At 40.3% G+C, this 18906-nt stretch overlaps 1 protein-coding gene across 1 annotated transcript; it reads right to left on the minus strand.

Annotated features, from left to right (window-relative positions):
* Positions 1-568: 568 nt before the first annotated feature.
* On the minus strand, positions 569-14903 carry LOC128369331 (E3 ubiquitin-protein ligase MARCHF6-like). The gene is made up of 26 exons (XM_053330352.1): positions 14688-14903; positions 13161-13260; positions 12844-12917; positions 12583-12726; positions 12069-12141; positions 11745-11925; positions 10826-11069; positions 10604-10665; positions 10202-10234; positions 9985-10036; positions 9387-9445; positions 9190-9270; positions 8895-8963; positions 8702-8776; positions 8483-8617; positions 8271-8390; positions 6889-6989; positions 6599-6736; positions 6162-6360; positions 6007-6076; positions 5727-5908; positions 5498-5632; positions 4722-4811; positions 4489-4621; positions 2083-2218; positions 569-1857 (listed from the first exon to the last, which is right to left on the minus strand). The coding sequence occupies exons 1-26, from the start codon at positions 14704-14706 to the stop codon at positions 1776-1778; spliced, it is 2787 nt and encodes a 928-aa protein (XP_053186327.1). The 5' UTR covers positions 14707-14903; the 3' UTR covers positions 569-1775.
* Between the last annotated feature and the right edge of the window lie 4003 nt (positions 14904-18906).

An 18906-nucleotide genomic window follows, 5' to 3' on the forward strand; every position in this document is an offset into this window, starting at 1 on the left:
GTGTATATGTCGTTTAACGCAGAAACTACACGTTAAGTCAGCGTGCATGCAGAGGAACGTCAAGTGCACTTATTGAAATATTTAGTAGTGGCTTGTTCAAAACTGAATTTTAAAAAGATGGGGAGGCATTTTTAATGATTTTTTTTGTGTTTAGTTTTGGGTTTTTTTAACGACCGACTGCCTGTTCTTCAACAGATGGCTCACTGTTCTTCAGTTGGCATTTAGCTGCCAGAATCAATGTAATCCACTAAAAGATCAGCCACTTCATTATCAGTATTTACTTTGACTTTTTTCAGGCTGGTAAACGTCAAAAGCAGCGTGACAGCGGATACGTGCTGAATTAAACAACACTTCCACCAACACCAGAAATATAACGTTAACCTTCATGGGTCAGGAACAGAAGAGTGATATCTCACTATGAAGGTCTTACAGTAAGTGATTATGAGATGATTCAGCTCAGCAGGTGACACTGACTGGCTACGCTCATCAGAATGACGTTACACTGGAGAAAAAATAAAGCCTTCTGTTTTTATAAGCTGGTAAACACAGCAGCTTTAAAAAGTACTCTGTGACATTACTGCTGCTAGTTTGCTCTAACTGAGATTGGTTAACTTTAGTTTGTCAGCTGTCAGAATAATTTACTATAGTCACTTTTTCCAGTGAGACCAGCATCAGTTTATCTGTTTTAAGCTGTTGTAGCAGCATGAGTTAGCAACAGAGATTCAGTCTTTTTTTCCCTTTCAGAATAAAACTTTCTTTAAAAAATGAACAGATGCGCCTTCTGACAGACATTTTTTCCAGTTGAAATGTTTTGAGTTGAAACTTCCTCTGTGGTGCACTTCAAAATGTAACATTTTTCAGGCTAATGCTTCTCCTCTCCTGAGAGTGGATTTGCCTTCACTAAGATAACTGTGACAAACGAGGAGTACAGGAAGGAGCTGCTTTTAAAAATTCACAGGAGAACAAAATACAACACGTCCTGTGTCCTGTGTTGTGTCCAGATTGACTAAAATGTCCTTTTTTTCTTCTGTATTTTCTTTTTCTTTAGTTTAAAGAATCCTCACTGGACTATCTAACAGCTCACTCCAGAATTGTAACACTAAAAAAAAACAAAAAAAACCCACATCTAATAAAAACATCTAAATAAAAATAAAAAATACAATCACATTGCTACATTACGTCCCTCCTTATTACCGACAACCTCACTTTGATGAATGGAGGATGTCATTTGAGGCGAGTCCACAACAGGAACACAGAGAATATCTCCTCCACAGCTGTGAAATGTCAAAAAAAACAAAAAACAACCCGTCCCATTAAGAGACACCCAGTGTGACCTAGACAATATTTCTCAACACACATTCAAAGGGAAGCACGATCTGAGGTAAAAAGCTATGCTCAACTGTCCCAAACCTTTTTTTTTTTTTTTTAAATAATGAAAATCCAACTTAGAAATGTCGGCGTGGTTGAAGACAGAAATTGACACGTTTAAACAGGATGGACAACTTTGTGGTTTTGCTGAGTTTTCGAATTTTTCCCATGAGACTTCTGTTTTTCGTCCTCTCTCTCTTTTCTCAACGTGTCTCTCCTGGCCTTTGTCTCAAAATCCTGTGATTGCTGTCCGTGTCTGCGAATTAAAAAAAAGGATTCGGCTGCAGCTGAACGTTTACGGGTTGTGTTTGAACAGCCGAGCGGGGAGGAAACAAATGAACGAGTTTCACCACAGGAGTTGACGTTAGCTCTCTGCGCTGGGCGGAGTCGGTCAGCTCCTACTGATCCTACGAGGAGGTGCTGTAAGAGGTGGACGTGCTCCTGCCTGACTTACGTTCATAGTTCACCAGCCTCTGTCCTACCAGGTATCTGTAGGACACACAAGAAAGACACTTAGAATTCACTTTTAAACTGTAACAATTCACAGTATGTGATGTGTTTCTGCTCTTTATTCTGCTCCATGCTTTGCTCTGATGTTGTTTCATCAGGCGGGTGAAGACCTCTGTCTGTTATCGTCTGTCTGCCCGCTGATTTCAATTCTCTGGATCGGTAAAAGCGCGAGAAGAATAAAAACACATTTTGTGATCTACTGACTTGTCATTTTTGATGTGCTCGTAGAGGCGTTTGAACTGTCGGATCTGGAAGGACAGAATAGCGAGCAGCATGACCACCATCAGCAGGAAAGGGTAGATCCTCCTGTCCACGAGGGTCTGCATCTCTGGTTGTACACCTGTGAAGAGAGAGAGAGAAGAAAGAGAAGACAGGGTAAACACACAGAATCTGACAATCATAGTCTGCCACGTGAGCACGTTTTAGGAGACCTCATTGTTTTAAAGCTACGTGACTGATGAAATGCATCGTTAATCTGATGGGACACCAAATACAGTGTAACAGTAACAGTCAGTGAAAGAAACTTGCAATGCTTCCGTTTAAGCAACACCCCTGCTGGGTGGACATGACATGAAAATATAACGTAGCAGCAATAATGATTTGAATGTATTTTATTGAAAGTGAAAATGACAAGGACCTAATGGTTAATTGTATAACCATTAGAGCCGTCAATCTTTACTGCTACATCATAACTACTATCTTATTAAATCTATGAACTATTCATTTAACTTAAACTTATGACAATAGATACAGCTCAAATTTGATCCAGAACAGCGTCAATGGACAAACATTTGTAGCACCTATACAAAAGTATAACATCCTAGGATATTTAAATTTTTGTGCATTTCAGGCCACTTCAGGGAAAGTTGTCAAATTTCAGAGTAAAAGACATCGGGGGTGTTTTTACAGCTGTCAAATGTCAAAAAGGGTCCAATTTGACCCAGACAGCATATAGAGAAACTTACATTTATTACACCAATCCAATATGTGCCTATTTTTATATTTTGTATATTGGTGTAATATGTCAACATTACATATTAATATCTAAAGGAAAACAACCAAATTTAAAGAGAACTTCACCGCTGTACATGTATATAATAAATCCACAGAATTCTTTTTTAGCTGCTGGGCCAGTGAAACTCTGATCTACTGGAGAAAGTGGAACAGATGGAACAGAGCAGAGGGAGAAAGCAGGTGTTTATTTTAAAGACAGTAGAGAATCAATTGCACCTTGGATCGTACAACAGCTAAACTCCTCATTACAACAAGAGCTGGGAAAATCCATTGACTAGTTGTTTAAATGCAAAGGTTGTCAGCCTTAGAAAACACTTGTTTACTGTTTAATTGGTGCCTTGGGCAAGCTTTGCATAAAAAAACACTTCTTAAACAAGCCATTAGTGAAGATCTGAGTGTGTCTGTTACTTCTGTGCTGAGTTTCATCTGCCACTACTTCTAACTTACTCATTAACCACAAAACATTAGGACCAAACACAGTGAAGTCAATCTTTCCATCACTCACTTTCTCTCAAGTGTGTTATGTTTTTTAGCCCCATTAATAATTTCCTAGAGATACATTTGATGGCTGATGACTTAAATGATAATTATGTGTTTATTGTGGCCGACATGATATCTGATGTGAAAAGGTTGTCAAGTTTATTTTTCTAACACAACACCAACATTTAGATACTTCACTATCCACACAATCATACATCCATTTATCAACTTTTTTAACGCAACTTCGGTTTTATTCCTATCTTTTTAATATGTAGACTTATTAACATCAGACTGTTCATTGAGAAGACCCTGAGCTGATCAATGTTGCCAACATGTAAAGTCCTCAGACTCCACTGTTTAGAAAAGCTCTTTTGACAGTAAACAGGTTAGAACTGTGTAACATCATTCATGCTGCTGCTCTCAGTATAGTCTGCACAAATTCAACTTTAAGATATGTAACTCTCAATGCTAATTAGACACAATGCCTACATAGAAGAGTTTATTTTTTGCTGCATTTATGTAAATGTATGTTCTACTTATTCTACTACACTTATTTGATAAATGACTTGTACTGTCTGCCTTACTGATGGATTTCGTTGCATTTAATGATAAAGAGCATTGTCATGGTCAACTCCAGCAACATATAAATTATTTTACTCTCATATGGAACATAACAGTATTTACATTTTATGATTTATTGGCCAATAGTATCGCCTCTATAATCTCTTTAATTTCCACTATGTGTATGCCTCTTTTTTTGTAGCCATACATTATTAACAGTTTTCCTGTTTAATTTTTCTATTTGTCACAGAGATTTATGGTTTTATAAAAGTCTATTGTGATAAACTGTACTGTTTTATATTGCTAAAATAACATTATTTAAAGATTATTAAATGTTTAATGTATTGTAGCATCAAGTCAAGATAAATATGTGTAATGAAAATTGAGCTTGTTAGAACTGAAGCCACCACAGATGGTCACATTTTTTCCATTTAAGAATGAAAAAGGTCAAAAGTGAAAAAGAAGATGAGATGAAGGCACCCAGTTCTTGTCCCCTTTCCCTCCTCCTATGCCGACACACACGACCCAGATACATGACCATACATAGAGACTCACCCAGCAGGGGCGTTACGCCTTTAGAGATGGTGTAGGGCACGGAGAGAGACAGCAGCAGGACACTGATGACCGGAGCAGCCAGCCTCCGAATGATGAAATGCAGGTCAATGTTTCGGATACCGTTAGCATACACCTACAGCAGAGAGGGAGAGAGAGTTTAATACTCACCTTTACAATGTATTTGAATAAGAATGATCCCATCTCTTGTTACTTTATCAGGATGTGAGACTGACCTGCTCGATGACAGTTTTGAGCCACCACTGAGGACCCATCAGTGTGATGGCTGCAATGATTTTAGCATGAAGCACGCCCAGGGCCCAGTCCTACCACACACACACACACACACACACACACACACACACACACACACACACACACACACACACACACACACACACACACACACACACACACACACACACACACACACACACACAAATGAAGGTCATCTCAACATTTTGGTGTTTGTTCAGTATTAAAGTCAAGTGCCTGTAAAATCTGTTTTATGTCCTTCAGCGGGACACTGAATGCCAGCTGGTATCGTTCAGACTTTTGGATACTGGTGTTATTAGATATGAGTTTGATACAGATATCAAAACTATTTTTTCCATAACTTACTTTGAGACACAGAACCAGGTTTTCTAGAAATCACAACCCTCTAAAATCTTAAATGTCATCTAAAGACACCTTAACAAGAAAAATAAAATGGTTAGAGTGGAAATATTATATAAAGAAATATGAAAAATGTTTTTGTATGATATTCTATGCATTTTATTTCCTTAAATGGTGTATATTATATTATGTGAAGCACCATGTAACTTTGGTTTGGAATAGTAACTTAGAAGTAATATATATTATTATTATTGTCATTATTATTATTATTAACCCAGCCAAACTGGGCCTCAATGCAGTTGGATAAATAATCCACCATTTCTCAAATGGATATGATCAATTTATGTTAAAGACTTATCTCTCACATAAACCCAGACAACAAACTGCAGTGTCTTACCTGCCAGGGGTAGAAGAGAGGTGTCTGGTCCAGCGGGACTCTGAGAGGAGCAACGATGACCAGCTCAAACAGCAGACCCAACAACAGAGGAATCACCCCGGCTAACAGCACAGCAACCACGACCGTCTTCAGGATCTGTTCTCACCAAAACCACCCACCCAAACACACATTAAAACACTTCACCACATAGGAACATGTTTGTTAATGACTTATAAGGACTAGACATTACCATCATTGTCCACTCCTGAGCTTTGATCATAATGACCATGCGTCCCTGTGGCATCCAGGACAGCATCACGGTGGCAGCTCGGATGGACAGCCAGCAGACGTACAGCCCGCTGGCTGCAGTGTACAGCTCGTGAACCATGGCGCTGCCCATCCAGAACGACATCAGCCAGCGACCCACGCACACTGAGAGGAGAGGAAGAGGAGAGAAAAATACAGGGGATGAGAAAGAACTAAGAGGAGAGATAACATGGAGAGTCTTCCTGTTTGTGGCTACCACTCACCTGGCAACGTGAGGCAGATTAGACTCGCCAGCAACAGTGTCACACACATGAAAACAACCAGAAGAACTATCTGGAAGAGCAGAAACAGCACAGAATAGCATTAAACATCTACTTCAACTGTGACTGATGTGAGTAACTGTGCAGCTGTTGGTCACCTTAAGGGGGAAGTTGATGGGCCGGTGGTACGGCTGGAAACCTACAGGGCCGCCCTGCTGCAAGATGGCCTGATGGGCGGCGTGAAGCCCCTCCCCCAGGCCAGGGATCCTGTTGTTGTTGTTATGGCGTCCGGGAGGGTTGTTGTTTGGTTGGTTGTCATCTTCTTCATGTTCCCCCAGCAGGTAGGAATGGAGGTCACTGTGGAGAATGTCAAACAACATGATGATGAAAACAGCAATCAGGCTTCATTTGAGAGCTTTTCAGTCATGTCACCTGAACACTGTTATGATAGATGCTGACTGTATCACCCTTTAGCCTTTTAGCCAGAGTCATTTCACAACATACAGTATTACTAACACAAACTGTTATCTTTCCTCTGAATTTATTCACACTATATGTTGTACATAGTGTGTGTAAGTGTGTGTGTCCAGCCTACAGCATGTATCCGGCGGTGAATGTCCAGGCGTGGACGAGACGTTTGAGCCACTGGCGAGTGTGACCCTGTTCCAGCAGCGCCGGCAGCACGACCTGCAGTAACAGCAGCTCCAACGACAGCTCACTAACTGGAGCATCGCTGCAGAGACGAGACAAGGAACCCAAATCTATTCTCATTCACTTCATAAAATACACGAAAATCAGAGACAGCCACCTGTTTGAACAGAGAGCAGACTACTTTAACTTCCAGACACTGAATGTTTAATGATAATCAGGTGTTGTCGTGTGTACCTGTAAAGCATGACGTTGTAGGGAAGGAAGTTTGGGAAGAGCACTTTGATGATCCTGATAGGAAGCCAAAGCATCAGCAGAACTATGGAGCCAAACACCACCTGGAAATACACACACAAACACACACTATCAGAAACCGCTTGTTAGTAGCCATGTAAAAACTCCCTCTAGTAGCAGACATTGTGCATGTGTGGTAAATTCACCTGCAATAAAAGTCTAGTAATAAAGTTCACCATACTTTATTCCATTTTATTGGGTCGGTTCACTTCATTTAAATGGGAACATGAAAAAACATTTTCTCACTGAGGGAGTCAAGATGAACTAATACGTATCATAAAACTGATTCTTCCAATCAAATCAAAAACAATCTTTCCAATTTACTCTTCCTTCACTCTAGCATGTGTATGTATGTGTGTGTGTGTGTGTGTGTGTGTGATCCTCCCCCATCACTGCAAGCTCTCTACGCTCCACAACCTGCTTCCATGCCTGACATTCTCACAGCAGCTTAACCCCGTTAATGAAACTATGTGGGGTTTTATTTATAGGGATGCAGCATTATTGAAAATACAAAATTCAAATTGATGACACTGACTGAGGTCAACAACATCCAGTCAGCAACACTTAAGAGGGAAAAAAACAAACTGGCTAAAACGTTATCTGCTGTTCCGGTTTACTACTGTTGGCGTGGTAGAAGACATTGTTTTCTGATTCAATATTTTAAATCAAAATTGAGGAAATAACTTGTTTGTTTTGGTCAAATGTGTTGAACTGAATTGTATTGAATCAGCATTGAGTAGCAGCATGCCATTTTCTGTAACATCTGTGTATTGGCTCGTGGATTGTGTATCTACATATCAGCTAGTATCTAGTTTTACTGATAGTTCTGGTTTTACTCTTTGAGGTTTGAGATGACTGTCTCTGTTGTCCAAATCTAATGTCTAATGAAGGTAAATGACATTTCACTGGAGGCGTTCACTGAATCCCAAAAGCAGCAACAATATCCTCCTCAGATAGTCCATGATCCTACCTGTGAACAGTTTTTATAGGGACTATTCCTGGGCTCAAATAAATACTGTTCACAGTGAGCTCTGATTTATCAGGAATTAACAGGAATACTGTTTTTAGAAAGAAATTTAGCTGTAGAAATATTCAATGGAACAGATGAAATTGAATTGTACTGGAGGTGGAGGCACACATCTGGTAAATGAGGAAAAACTTCTTGCGCAATTTACATGTACGTATCACATACTTATTTGTATTGTTTTTATGATCCATGTGTTTGTCATTTTTGCTCTTTCAAGACATGTATTTTGCATCAAATTCAACAGAAATCTGGGTGCAGTTTTAAAGTGTGGGACACAGCAGGAGGATGCTCAACTCACCACAGAGAGTATAAACCTCCGCAGGTGTCTGTAGATGGGAAGGTGGATCATCTCTTGGACTGGGTTGAAGTCTGGATCGTTCAGGTTCCTCAAGAACCAGAGCACACCGGGCCGGAGCACCTGCAAACACACACCCACACAGGCTTAAGAATTTCAATATTATGGATGTTATGTGAATATATGACTATGAAAAGCTGAAGTCTCCCACTGACCTCCCTGAGCAGAAGGATGAAGGAGGCGAAGTAGAAGACGTAGACCATGCCGACCAGCCAGTGGAGGAACATGGTGGTTCCGGGGGCTGAGTCGAAACTCTGCTCCCTGTCTTTCAGAGTCGCGTCAAACATCTCCTGCAATCAGTCAGTCATTAAGGGACAGTGTGTGACTGGATCAACCGTGACAATTGCTGAGTATACCCGTCAAGATTGTCTTACCAGCGAGCAAATGTCGAGCCACCAACCACAAATCAGTGGGAACAAGCCTATCTCCATGACAACCAGCAAGGACACCTGCAACAAATAAAAACAATCAGTTTTTTTTTTTACTGTAATCACCACTTTCATGATTGCTGTTTCCACTGAAAGCTTTGCTAGTTTGAAACGAACAAAATGCTTTTCTCTGGTTTACCTTGACAACAATGTAGCAGACGCCCAGGAGCCGTCTGGAGCGCTGGAACTTCACTAATGAAGCCAAGGCCTTAAAGGGTAACAGTTAAGAACTAACACATAATGTGACATGAACAACCTGTAGTCTACAGTCAGCAGTTTACATATCATATATTCACACATTTCATGCACTGGGAGCCAAAATGGATCACTGAGCAGTTTCTTTTGGATTCCTACAAGACTAGAGAACTAACACAACATGTCATACATTTGACATTTATCTTGATATGAATACAGCATCTCATTGTAAAGGATACATGGCAGACTATGAGAGCTCCGGCCAGCAGGATGTACCCCAGTATGGTGGTGATGAGACCGTCAAAGTGTGAAGCTTTGACCTGCAAACAGAAGAAACATTATTATCAAATAGATTCCATCAATGCACAAAAGATCCAAATACTGGCGAGGTATTAAATCTGTGCATGTGTTCCTTCATGTGTTGCTGTGCACTCACATATTCCTCAAAGCCCAGTCCCACCACTGAGAAATGGCCGATGTGATACGGGCAAAATGCTAGAAAGAAACACAGAGGTTAATTTAAAATAAATGGTGTGGTGGAGCATGAGAATGTACACAGGACTGTCTAACTCTACGATTTGAATGATTTTCTCCAGATTTTAAAAGTGATATATTTCTTGGAAGTAATCACCTGCAATTCCTGGGATTTCTCGCCATAAGTGAAATTAGATTTCAAACATTTATTAAACAATGAAGTTTATTCTGATGTTTTTCTTCCATATTTAGCAGCACTATTACATTTGGTGACATCTGAAGTATCAGTAAGACTCATTAACCTATGAGCTGAAACCTGGATCTGAAAAGCTGATCGGGTACAAACACCATAATCAGCATTTTAAGACTGAAATATTACTACCACCATTAAGTGGTAGTATTGGTGATGTTTAAAGAAGCATAGCATTCTGTACACATGTGTGAAAATAAATCCCAGGTTCTTGCAGGTATTTTTCCAGAGCAAATTGTGGTGAAAACTGAGAATTTTCTGGTTTTTGATATAGGTCATACTCTATGTACTGTTGTAGATTTAGACTTACCAAAGACAAGAATGAAGAGTGTGTTGAGAGACACCACCCAGAAGACATGCTCCTACAGAAAACACACACACAACACAGGCCTCTGTAAATATGATGTAAACATCATATCAACATATATAGTCCCACTGAGGTTATTATACTTGAAACTGTGTGTGTTGTGTTTTGAGTGTGTGTGTGTGTGCATGAGTGGCGTCAGAAAAAGCATGTGCAAACTTACTAAGAAAACAAGAGAGCCATCCAGCCCCAGCATCTGGAACCATAAACACAGAGCAGTGTCATAATAATCCCTTATAAATTTACTACCAGTATTATTACTACAACTACTGATAAAGCAACTGGAACTTCTATTAATACAAAACATTTATTGGTATCGCTCAGGTCTGCTACAAACTGCATCTCTACAAACAGCAAGAATCCAGAATGCTGCTTTTAAGCACACTTCAGTGAGACATATTTCCTGTCACAGAGGCTTTTAGCTCAAATTCCTCTGCCAACTAGCACTTCCCTCTTTACACTTTGTTTTTGTTTGTTTTTTTTAGGCACTGTGACCTAGCTACATCATACCACTTTAGTTCCAGTAGTGTGGACACAGAAGAATTACAAAAACATATATGCCCACCCTTTCCCAGGTGAGCTCTTCTGCTGCACGGTCCCACTCCAGAGCGTTCCAGTTCAAATCTTCTGCACAAAAAGAATCAGAGATAATTGAAACAGTTTGACACACTTACAATATACAGAGAAAATATTCTATTATCATGTAGGATGTTTTTCCTTGTCATGGTCCATTCATTCCTTTATAGAGGAATTTTAAACTTTATCCAATGTTTTTCTGCTCACTCACCTTGTCCTCCGTTATTGGGGTCTGCAGCATCTTCTTCCCTGCCTTCCTCGTCCTCCTCCTCTTCATCATCGTCGTCCCCGTCGTCATCCTCTTCGTCGTCATCGAGCTCAGCCTCATTTCCCTGGTTTCCAGCTTCGTGTGGGTTGGCGGGTGCCGGCCCATCTGGGGCAGGGTCTGCGGGGTTCTGGCCTGCTGCAGCGTCCGCAGCAGCCTGGGCGTTGACTGCGGCGTTACCACCTGGACCCTTGAGAACAGTGACATAATAACATACTTAATACACTTCTACTTTATTTATGTCGATCACAGATAGACATAGTTTCTTGAGATTATTTAGCGTTCCTGTTGTTTCCCGGGTCAAAATCTACCAGGTCTGTTTTGACTTATTTTGTCATTAACCAGACCCTGTAAGTTTGGATTTGGCAATAATTAAAAACATCTTAACCATCAAACTAACAACGCAAGGAAGAAAAACTCCTCAGTAACAGCCTTGTTGCTTGTAAAATAGCTCATCTGGTACTGTCTGGACAAGCTCAGACAAATGTCCCGACCAGGCAGGCAAAAACAAATGTGACCCAACACAGAAATACAGAAAAGTTCAATTTCAACTTTCTCCCACTTAACTTTCTGTTCTGCATTTCTATGTTGGGTCACATTAAATATTTCTCACAACAACAAAAAGTATTTTAACCAAATGTCATGAAACAAGCAAACAAAATGTTTAATAAACCTGGTTTGAACTAAGAATGGAAGCCTTAGCTTATCTTTCACAGATATACACTTGTCATTCTGCCAACAGGGCCAGAGGGCATTAGTGGTAGAATATGGAGGGAAGCCAGGAAAACTTGAGTAAGCTACTATCTGTCCAGCTCTATGTGCAGTTAGAAAAGAGAAACAAGCTGAGAACATAAACTCAACTCACCTCATTAGCTGGTGCAGGACCGTTTGGCGGGTTAGGAACCAGAGGGGGCTGATTCTGTTCCAACCACTGAGGGGCACCACCGTGGACTATCTGCTCTCTGAGCCACACCAGACTAATGAAGGCGCACAGCGTGCAGGTGACAACAAAACAGCCCTGGAGGCAGTCGGCGAGCAGGTTTTGTCTGTGAGGAAGAGATGAAGCATCATTACAACTATTTCAAATGCTGGATAAAAGAAGCTATTATGAATAACCACACTTTGATCACAGCTAGAGAACACCGGTCTACAGTAAATAGAAGTATGACAGGATGAGAGCAAAACTCACGTTGAAAGCATATCTAGTGGCAGCGTAAGGAGAGAGCTCACAGAGCCGGTAAATAAACACTTGTAGATTCGACCTGTTAGAACAGCAAACAGAAGAGATGCTGATGTCAGTGACAACATCATGAGAATCACTTCTTTCACTTTTAAATTTTATTTTATTGCAATTTATGTAGATCTAAAACATTTATTGACAACATAAATGATGGAATTAAAACAGTACCTGAGCCTATATACACAAACTAAAATAAGACTGTTGATTTTTCTTTTTTTTTGTAAACCATGAGCTCAAAGTTCATTTCAGATTATGTTTTGCATTAAATAATTAAATTGAATGTCCTCAGATGTTTGAAAGGTTGCCAAGCAATCTTGTTTGTTAGTAAGCACAGTGAACACTATTTGTAATATTTTTAATTCAACTTTTCAGTACTTCTAAAATTTACAACTAAACATTGATTTTCTCTCACTTAAAAAATGTCCCTTTGTTTGTGTTATTACAATGAAATGTTGTGACTTACATGCTGTTAGAGGCACCACGCCTAGCCAGGCAAAGGCCACCAGTGTGTAGTGGAACCAGTATCTGATGGCTGTTCCAATACTGGTGACCAGCCCTGCAAAGATGTCCTGCACAGGTAAGCGAGATGGCATGTCTGGAGAGTAGACTGGAGAAAACAGAGGGGAAAAAGATCAGATGACGGAGTTAAACCTGTCTCAGACAGGAGCTTAAAGAGAAATGTCAGCATATTTCACATGTGGATTTGATTCACTGGGAAACTTACTTGGTGTAAATGCAAACCGGTGTTTGCATAATTCACAGTATTCTTTTCTGCTGTGTTTCAACCACTGCAGCAGGCTGTGAGAAGATAAGGACAATGAGTGAGTGTACTGTCTTAATCTTGTGGTACATTTACATGAATCTATACACAGGAGCATCCCTCCCACAGCCCTGCACAACCCCCAAACCTTTCCACGAATCTTCACCTTTAAAAGGTTGTTTCAGCATCCTAACATTGACCTTAAAGCTAAATGATTATAAGAAAAGATGAGGGAAACTGAGCATATTCTGCAATTTTAACAACTTGGTCATTGAACGTACCATTCCTGATGAATAAACTTGATGCTGCCAGTGCAGACGCAGGGGTGATAGAGCGGCTTGTCCTGGGTCCCCTCCGACCGACACACCCGACAGATGTCCGCTGCGCAGGAGACACATATCTTGACACATCATTTGCATCTACAGAGCAGTGATGCCATGAGCTTGGATCATGGTAAACCACTTATCTGTTGCTAATGCCAATATAAATAAATGGATGATAGCTGTAGAACATCAGGACTCTGTGTATGGGATAACATGAGTAATCAACAGAGCGGGTCAGGTCATGCTGTCAGGAGGGCAAACTGTAATCCTTGGATTACCTGTGTCACCAGATGACTAAAATAAAATAAACTATAATTAGCTCAGGATTCAAAAACATAACACTAGCCAGGATACCCACAGTATTATCAGAGTTCCCAGACATTTAATACAAATTTATTTATTTTCAAAACTTTTCCATAACTATTCCATAATATAATTCAGCTTAATTTAAGTAGTTTAACAAAGGGTCCTCCCCCAGAACATTTTTGACAGAGTAGATGTCATTTCCTGTATCCTGGTGCCTTTTAACAGGTGTTTTGACACCTTGATCTCATTAATAATTACACCCAGAGCAAGTGTTTGTCCCCAGATCACATAATAGAAGATATCAAAATGAATCTTCTGATTTTTGACATGCTAAAAGTGGACATCCAAGTTCATGCAGCCTGTTTTATATCCATTATCTTTGATATCAGATTGGGTCATCCCCAAATCAAAAGTTGTCCAAACCATTTTCAGGCCTGGAAAACAGCTTTTCTAATTCCTTAACTTTTCCATTAATTTCATGACTGAGGGAACCCTGTATTATTTCGAGTCTTCACATATGTTCAAAATATTAACAAGAATATCACAATAATGTACACAACATGTTATTGCTGCAGGAAGGGCCAACACCTTCCTGTAGCAATAACATGGCTCAGACTCAATGTATAAAGGTAATGTGTACATTATAGAGCATGTTGGACATGTTAACAATAATTGTACTGACAATATTTAGTGTTATACATAACGTAGTAAAGAAGCCGTGTGTTTTGGTAGGGCTGACCCGGTGTGTCAACGTAACATTAATTATTATACGTCATGTTATGATAATGGTGACATTAAACTTATTAAAAAATAGCTTGTTAGTAGACAATTAGCTGCCATTAGCTTACATGTGAACACAATGTGAAAAGGGTGTCCTCTAAGTATTTCTACCACTACAACTTATTCATGTGAAACGTAGTGTTTATTTCAGCGAAACAGACACTTAACGTTGCTCATTATATTCCTAACAGCTGATAGCTAACGGGTGTACGCTAATGCTAGGTAGCGAGCTAACGCTAAGTGTTTGTTAAAGTCTGGTGAATGTTTGTCAAAGGTAAGGAAATGATAGAGTTGTCACTGGCAGCAGATAAGAAGGAGTTAGGTAGAGGCAGTGTTAGTTTCAGCGGTTATGCTATTTACTGCTAACCATTAGGGTAATTAAGTTTTAACATGAGCTACCTTCCTCCGCGGTGTCCATCTTGACTGGCTGCTCTGCTCCACACAGAAACCAGGCTGCTCAGTCAGTGTGTAAGCGATGCCTGCTCGCTATCTACACACAAACATTTCAGTATTGTGTTAAACTCAATCACCGATTATCTCTGAGTATGACAGAAGCATTCGTTTTAAAATTAAGTAATGTCTTTTACTTCATTGCAGCACAGCTAACGGTGAGGACCTAACTCAGTGTAACCACACTGTGACCACTAGATGGTGCCACAACGCCCCAAATCAGTCTGGTTAAGATCCCCATCCAGACATGTCTGATTAATTGATTGTTTGTGATGCTCACGCCTCTAGATTTAGCTGTAGGGAGGTTAAGCCCAAAAAAATAGGCCTTTGACTTCAAGTCATGATGCAAAGGTCCCCTTTGTTATGGAAGTAGGCCTACCTTAGGGTCATACAAATAAATGTATCCAAAGACACAAGTGAGATCACACTTTGTATCGGAAATACACATATTTTTAAAAAATGCCCACCGACCATACTTGAGAGGGCCATATCTTTATTTCTGTTATAGATATAATGACACATTTGGTGTCAAAGTGTACATTTATAACCAACAGTTTTCTGCTACCATGACAATTGGGGGTAAATAGGCACATTTCGCATAAAAAAAATGTGTCATCAGAGTGACTTAACTTGTTTTTCTTTTCCTTCAAAAACTTTAATTTTTTATTTAAGCAGTGCGGCTACTTCATTGCATTATATTTGTCCTAAGTAGCACGAGATTTCGACCAGTCAGGAGTGGCCTATGTATTGTAATGTGAATGTGATGTTGTGATGTGTAAGGGGAGTCTCTGAGGCAGAGCCATGGAGATATAATTCTATCTCCATGGCTCTGCTCTGAGGGAGTTCTAAGGTGGTTACTAGGGCATTGTTACTTCGCAACAGTGTAGCAGTTACGGGAGCAAAGCAGCAGTCGGGAGTTAAACGTACAACAAAAACTCTTTGATAAATTGAAACATTGGAGCAGATTCATCTTCCTGCTGGACTGAAGTTAGTTCCTGCAACAACACATCCCATCTGCACCAGGGACTGTGACAGCCGTAACAGCTGTTGAAGGTCAGAGGTGAGAGGTTAACACTTTGAGGTTTGTATGACTTTCTCATTGAATAGAAAAATGTTTGTTAGATAACTAATAACTAGCTAGCTAGTAACTACTTAACTTCATTATAACTACCTAATAACTAGTTTAACTAGTTAGCCATTATTATTGAAGCCAGCACATAGGTTACATGGTGCTGCCTAGTTAGTTAGCTTCATTATTTGATAAACCTTTACTTTTGTGAATGCTTGTTCATCTCATCTACTATCGCATGATGTTAAAGCAACTTTATTTCTTATTTCAGATTAGCAATAATGGAATGCCATGACTGGAGTTTATGCTCCCTATGTCAGTCCAGCCTACAGATGGAAAAAGCATTAGATCCCTCTTCATCAGTCAAACTGAGAAACAATCCTGAAAAATTGCAATCATGTTACAAAGAAGCTGTAGACAACATCCAGGAGTTGAAGGCATTAGAGGATCTGGCTGAGTTTATAGTGGACATTAGTGGTGATAGTCAGGATGTACTTCAGCTGATGATTCAAAATCATGTGGTGTGGCACAAAAGCTGCAGAAATGCTATCGATAAACAAAAAGTTGAGAGAGCAAGAAAAAGAAAGAAAAAATCATGAAGAGTCTGTGAGCCCAGTAAAAACACGGCGCATGAGTGACGAGTCCACCACACTGACTTTACGCACACCCTCAACATCATCATGTGAACCATTCCATAAATCTTGTCTCTTCTGTGGTGAAGTGGGCAACAAAAAGGAACTGAGGAGGGCTGCCACCCTTGGCTTAGATAAAAAAAAGTAAAAGAATGTGCTCGGGGGGTGGGTGACAGGCATCTATTGATTGAACTAGCTGCTGGTGACATGGTTGCTATTAATGCTGTATATCATCGTGCCTGCCTGACTAGGCTCTATAGAAAAGCTGAAACTGTTGGATGTGACTCAACTGAAAGCAATGCAACTCAGGTCATCACAGCACAGGTACTCAATGAGTTGCTTGAGTACATTGAGGGCTATCGCTGCTCAGGGGAATCACTAGCAATGTCTGACTTGACAGCCCTCTATGACGAGCGCATTGCTGATCTGGGATTTCCAAACATCAGATGCAATACTACACACCTTCGGGAGGAAATTGAACGCCTGATTCCTGATATCAGATCCGTACAAATAAATCGTGTCTGGTCCCTTGTATTTGATGATGACCTGAGCAAAGCTGTTGTTGACATGAAAAACAACACACCTACTGATGTCTCCATCATCTTCAAAGCAGCCAAAATCCTTCGGCAAGAGTATCTCCCCATGAAGCATGCTTTTAGAGGTTCCTTCTCAACTTCCTGTGAAGCTGATTCTATCCCTCCCATGCTGAGATCTTTCTTACACATGCTTCTTGATGGATCAGGTATTGATCAGCCACCTCATGGACCTGAGAAGTCCCAGGCAGCAACATACATTGGGCAGCAAATAATCTTCAACTCTGTGCGATGCAGATCAAAGAAACATGGCAGTGTTCCTCATCAAATAAGAGAGAGGGAAACACCAGCTTCGTTATATCTGGCAAGGAAACTACACCAGCAAAGTGGTAGTAGATATCTGGTGGAGGCCATTCATAGAAGAGGAATATGTGTGTCATATGACCGCTTGAAAACACTTGGCATAGATATTGCGAATTCAGTGATCAGTCACTGGGAGAGGCTTGGTATTGTGGTCCCACCTCAGGCAGTCAAGGGTGTCTTCACCATTGGTGGTTTTGATAACATTGACCACAACCCATCATCAACAATAGCAACATCGGCCCTACATGGAACATGCATCAGCATCCAACAGCACTTCTCTTCAGAAAGCCAACAGACTGAAGACTGAAGACAGACTGACATCCTAGATCCAGCTGAAATGGGGAAGAAGCATGTGAAATCCTTGCCACCTCACTACACAACCATGGATCTGGATGTGTCACTGCCACCTGATGAGGTCTTGTATGTTCCTGCCCTGAATACCAACAGTCATCCTCATCCAGCCTCCCGTCCTCTCATCAATGTAATTGAAGAAGGCTACCAGTAGTTAGAGAGAGTCAGAAACCTTCTTGTGAAAGAGAACCTTGAAGCCAGAGAATGGATCTCATGGGCTGCATATTATGCCAGCATCACAGAGGCTGCCTCATGCCCCCCATCCAAATCATACATGTTGCCACTGTTCACAGAGTCCCCTACCACCTTCATGGAGGATAGTGGGGATCTGCTGGACTTAGATGAATCAATCGTCATGCCCCCAGATGTGGTAGACAGTGCTCTATGGTGTATCTGAGGACAACGTCACAACTGTGGATGCTGCAAGATTCTTCCTCTTCTTTCACAAAGGAAAAGACTTTGACCACATGCCACCAAGCAGTGATGCACTTCATCAGCACCTCTTTTGAGTAGCTTATCAGGTAAAACAACTTTAATATAAATAAATATTAATATAAATATAGCTAAGAATAATGGAGGGCCTTTGTATCACTAATCATGTTTCTCTTTAGAGTGGACATGTATGGGGCAATACACTTGTCAAACAGCAACAGTCTCACCGTCTCTATGGGGATGGCAGCAGGATTCCCCAGACTCTCCTCCAACTCCTGTCTACACCACAACTGCCACTATTTCAAAAGACTTGCCAGAACTTGTCATTTGCAAGTGTAAGACTGACTGTAAGGCACCTTGCAAATGCTGCATGCAGAGGCTTCCTTGCATGTCTGTCTGTGGATGTTATGGCTCATGTTCCCACAGTAGTGCAGACATGCAGGATAGAAAATCCTCTTAGTGACACCAAACTAATAGTCTTCATCACTACAAAATTGTGGTATGGCATTGCCTACTTCTAATCTGTGAATATAGTTATGAACTTGTTGTCCCACTACTCAGTTCCTCTTTTAGTTGTTATTTATTAAATTATTATTAAGTTTTGAATGGAATGTGTTTTTGGCGTGTGTTTTTGTAATTAAAAAAATGCATATTTTACCTCCAATTGTCATGGTAAGAAAATACAATAAAAAATTATTGTTTTTTTAGTCTTGAAACCTATTTTATTGGATTTCTTGACCCCAAAAATGTATACTTTGACACCAAATGTGTCATTATATCTATAACAG

The sequence above is a fragment of the Scomber japonicus genome, chromosome 12 (assembly GCF_027409825.1).
Source record: "Scomber japonicus isolate fScoJap1 chromosome 12, fScoJap1.pri, whole genome shotgun sequence".
Lineage (NCBI taxonomy): Eukaryota > Metazoa > Chordata > Actinopteri > Scombriformes > Scombridae > Scomber > Scomber japonicus.

Coding starts and splice junctions, on each gene's coding strand:
- LOC128369331 (XM_053330352.1), bottom strand. Junction 10,037..10,201: donor ATGGCTCTCTTGTTTTCTTA/GTAAGTTTGCAC, acceptor TGTTTTCTGTAG/GAGCATGTCTTCTGGGTGGT. Junction 5,633..5,726: donor CTCAGGAGTGGACAATGATG/GTAATGTCTAGT, acceptor TGGTGAGAACAG/ATCCTGAAGACGGTCGTGGT.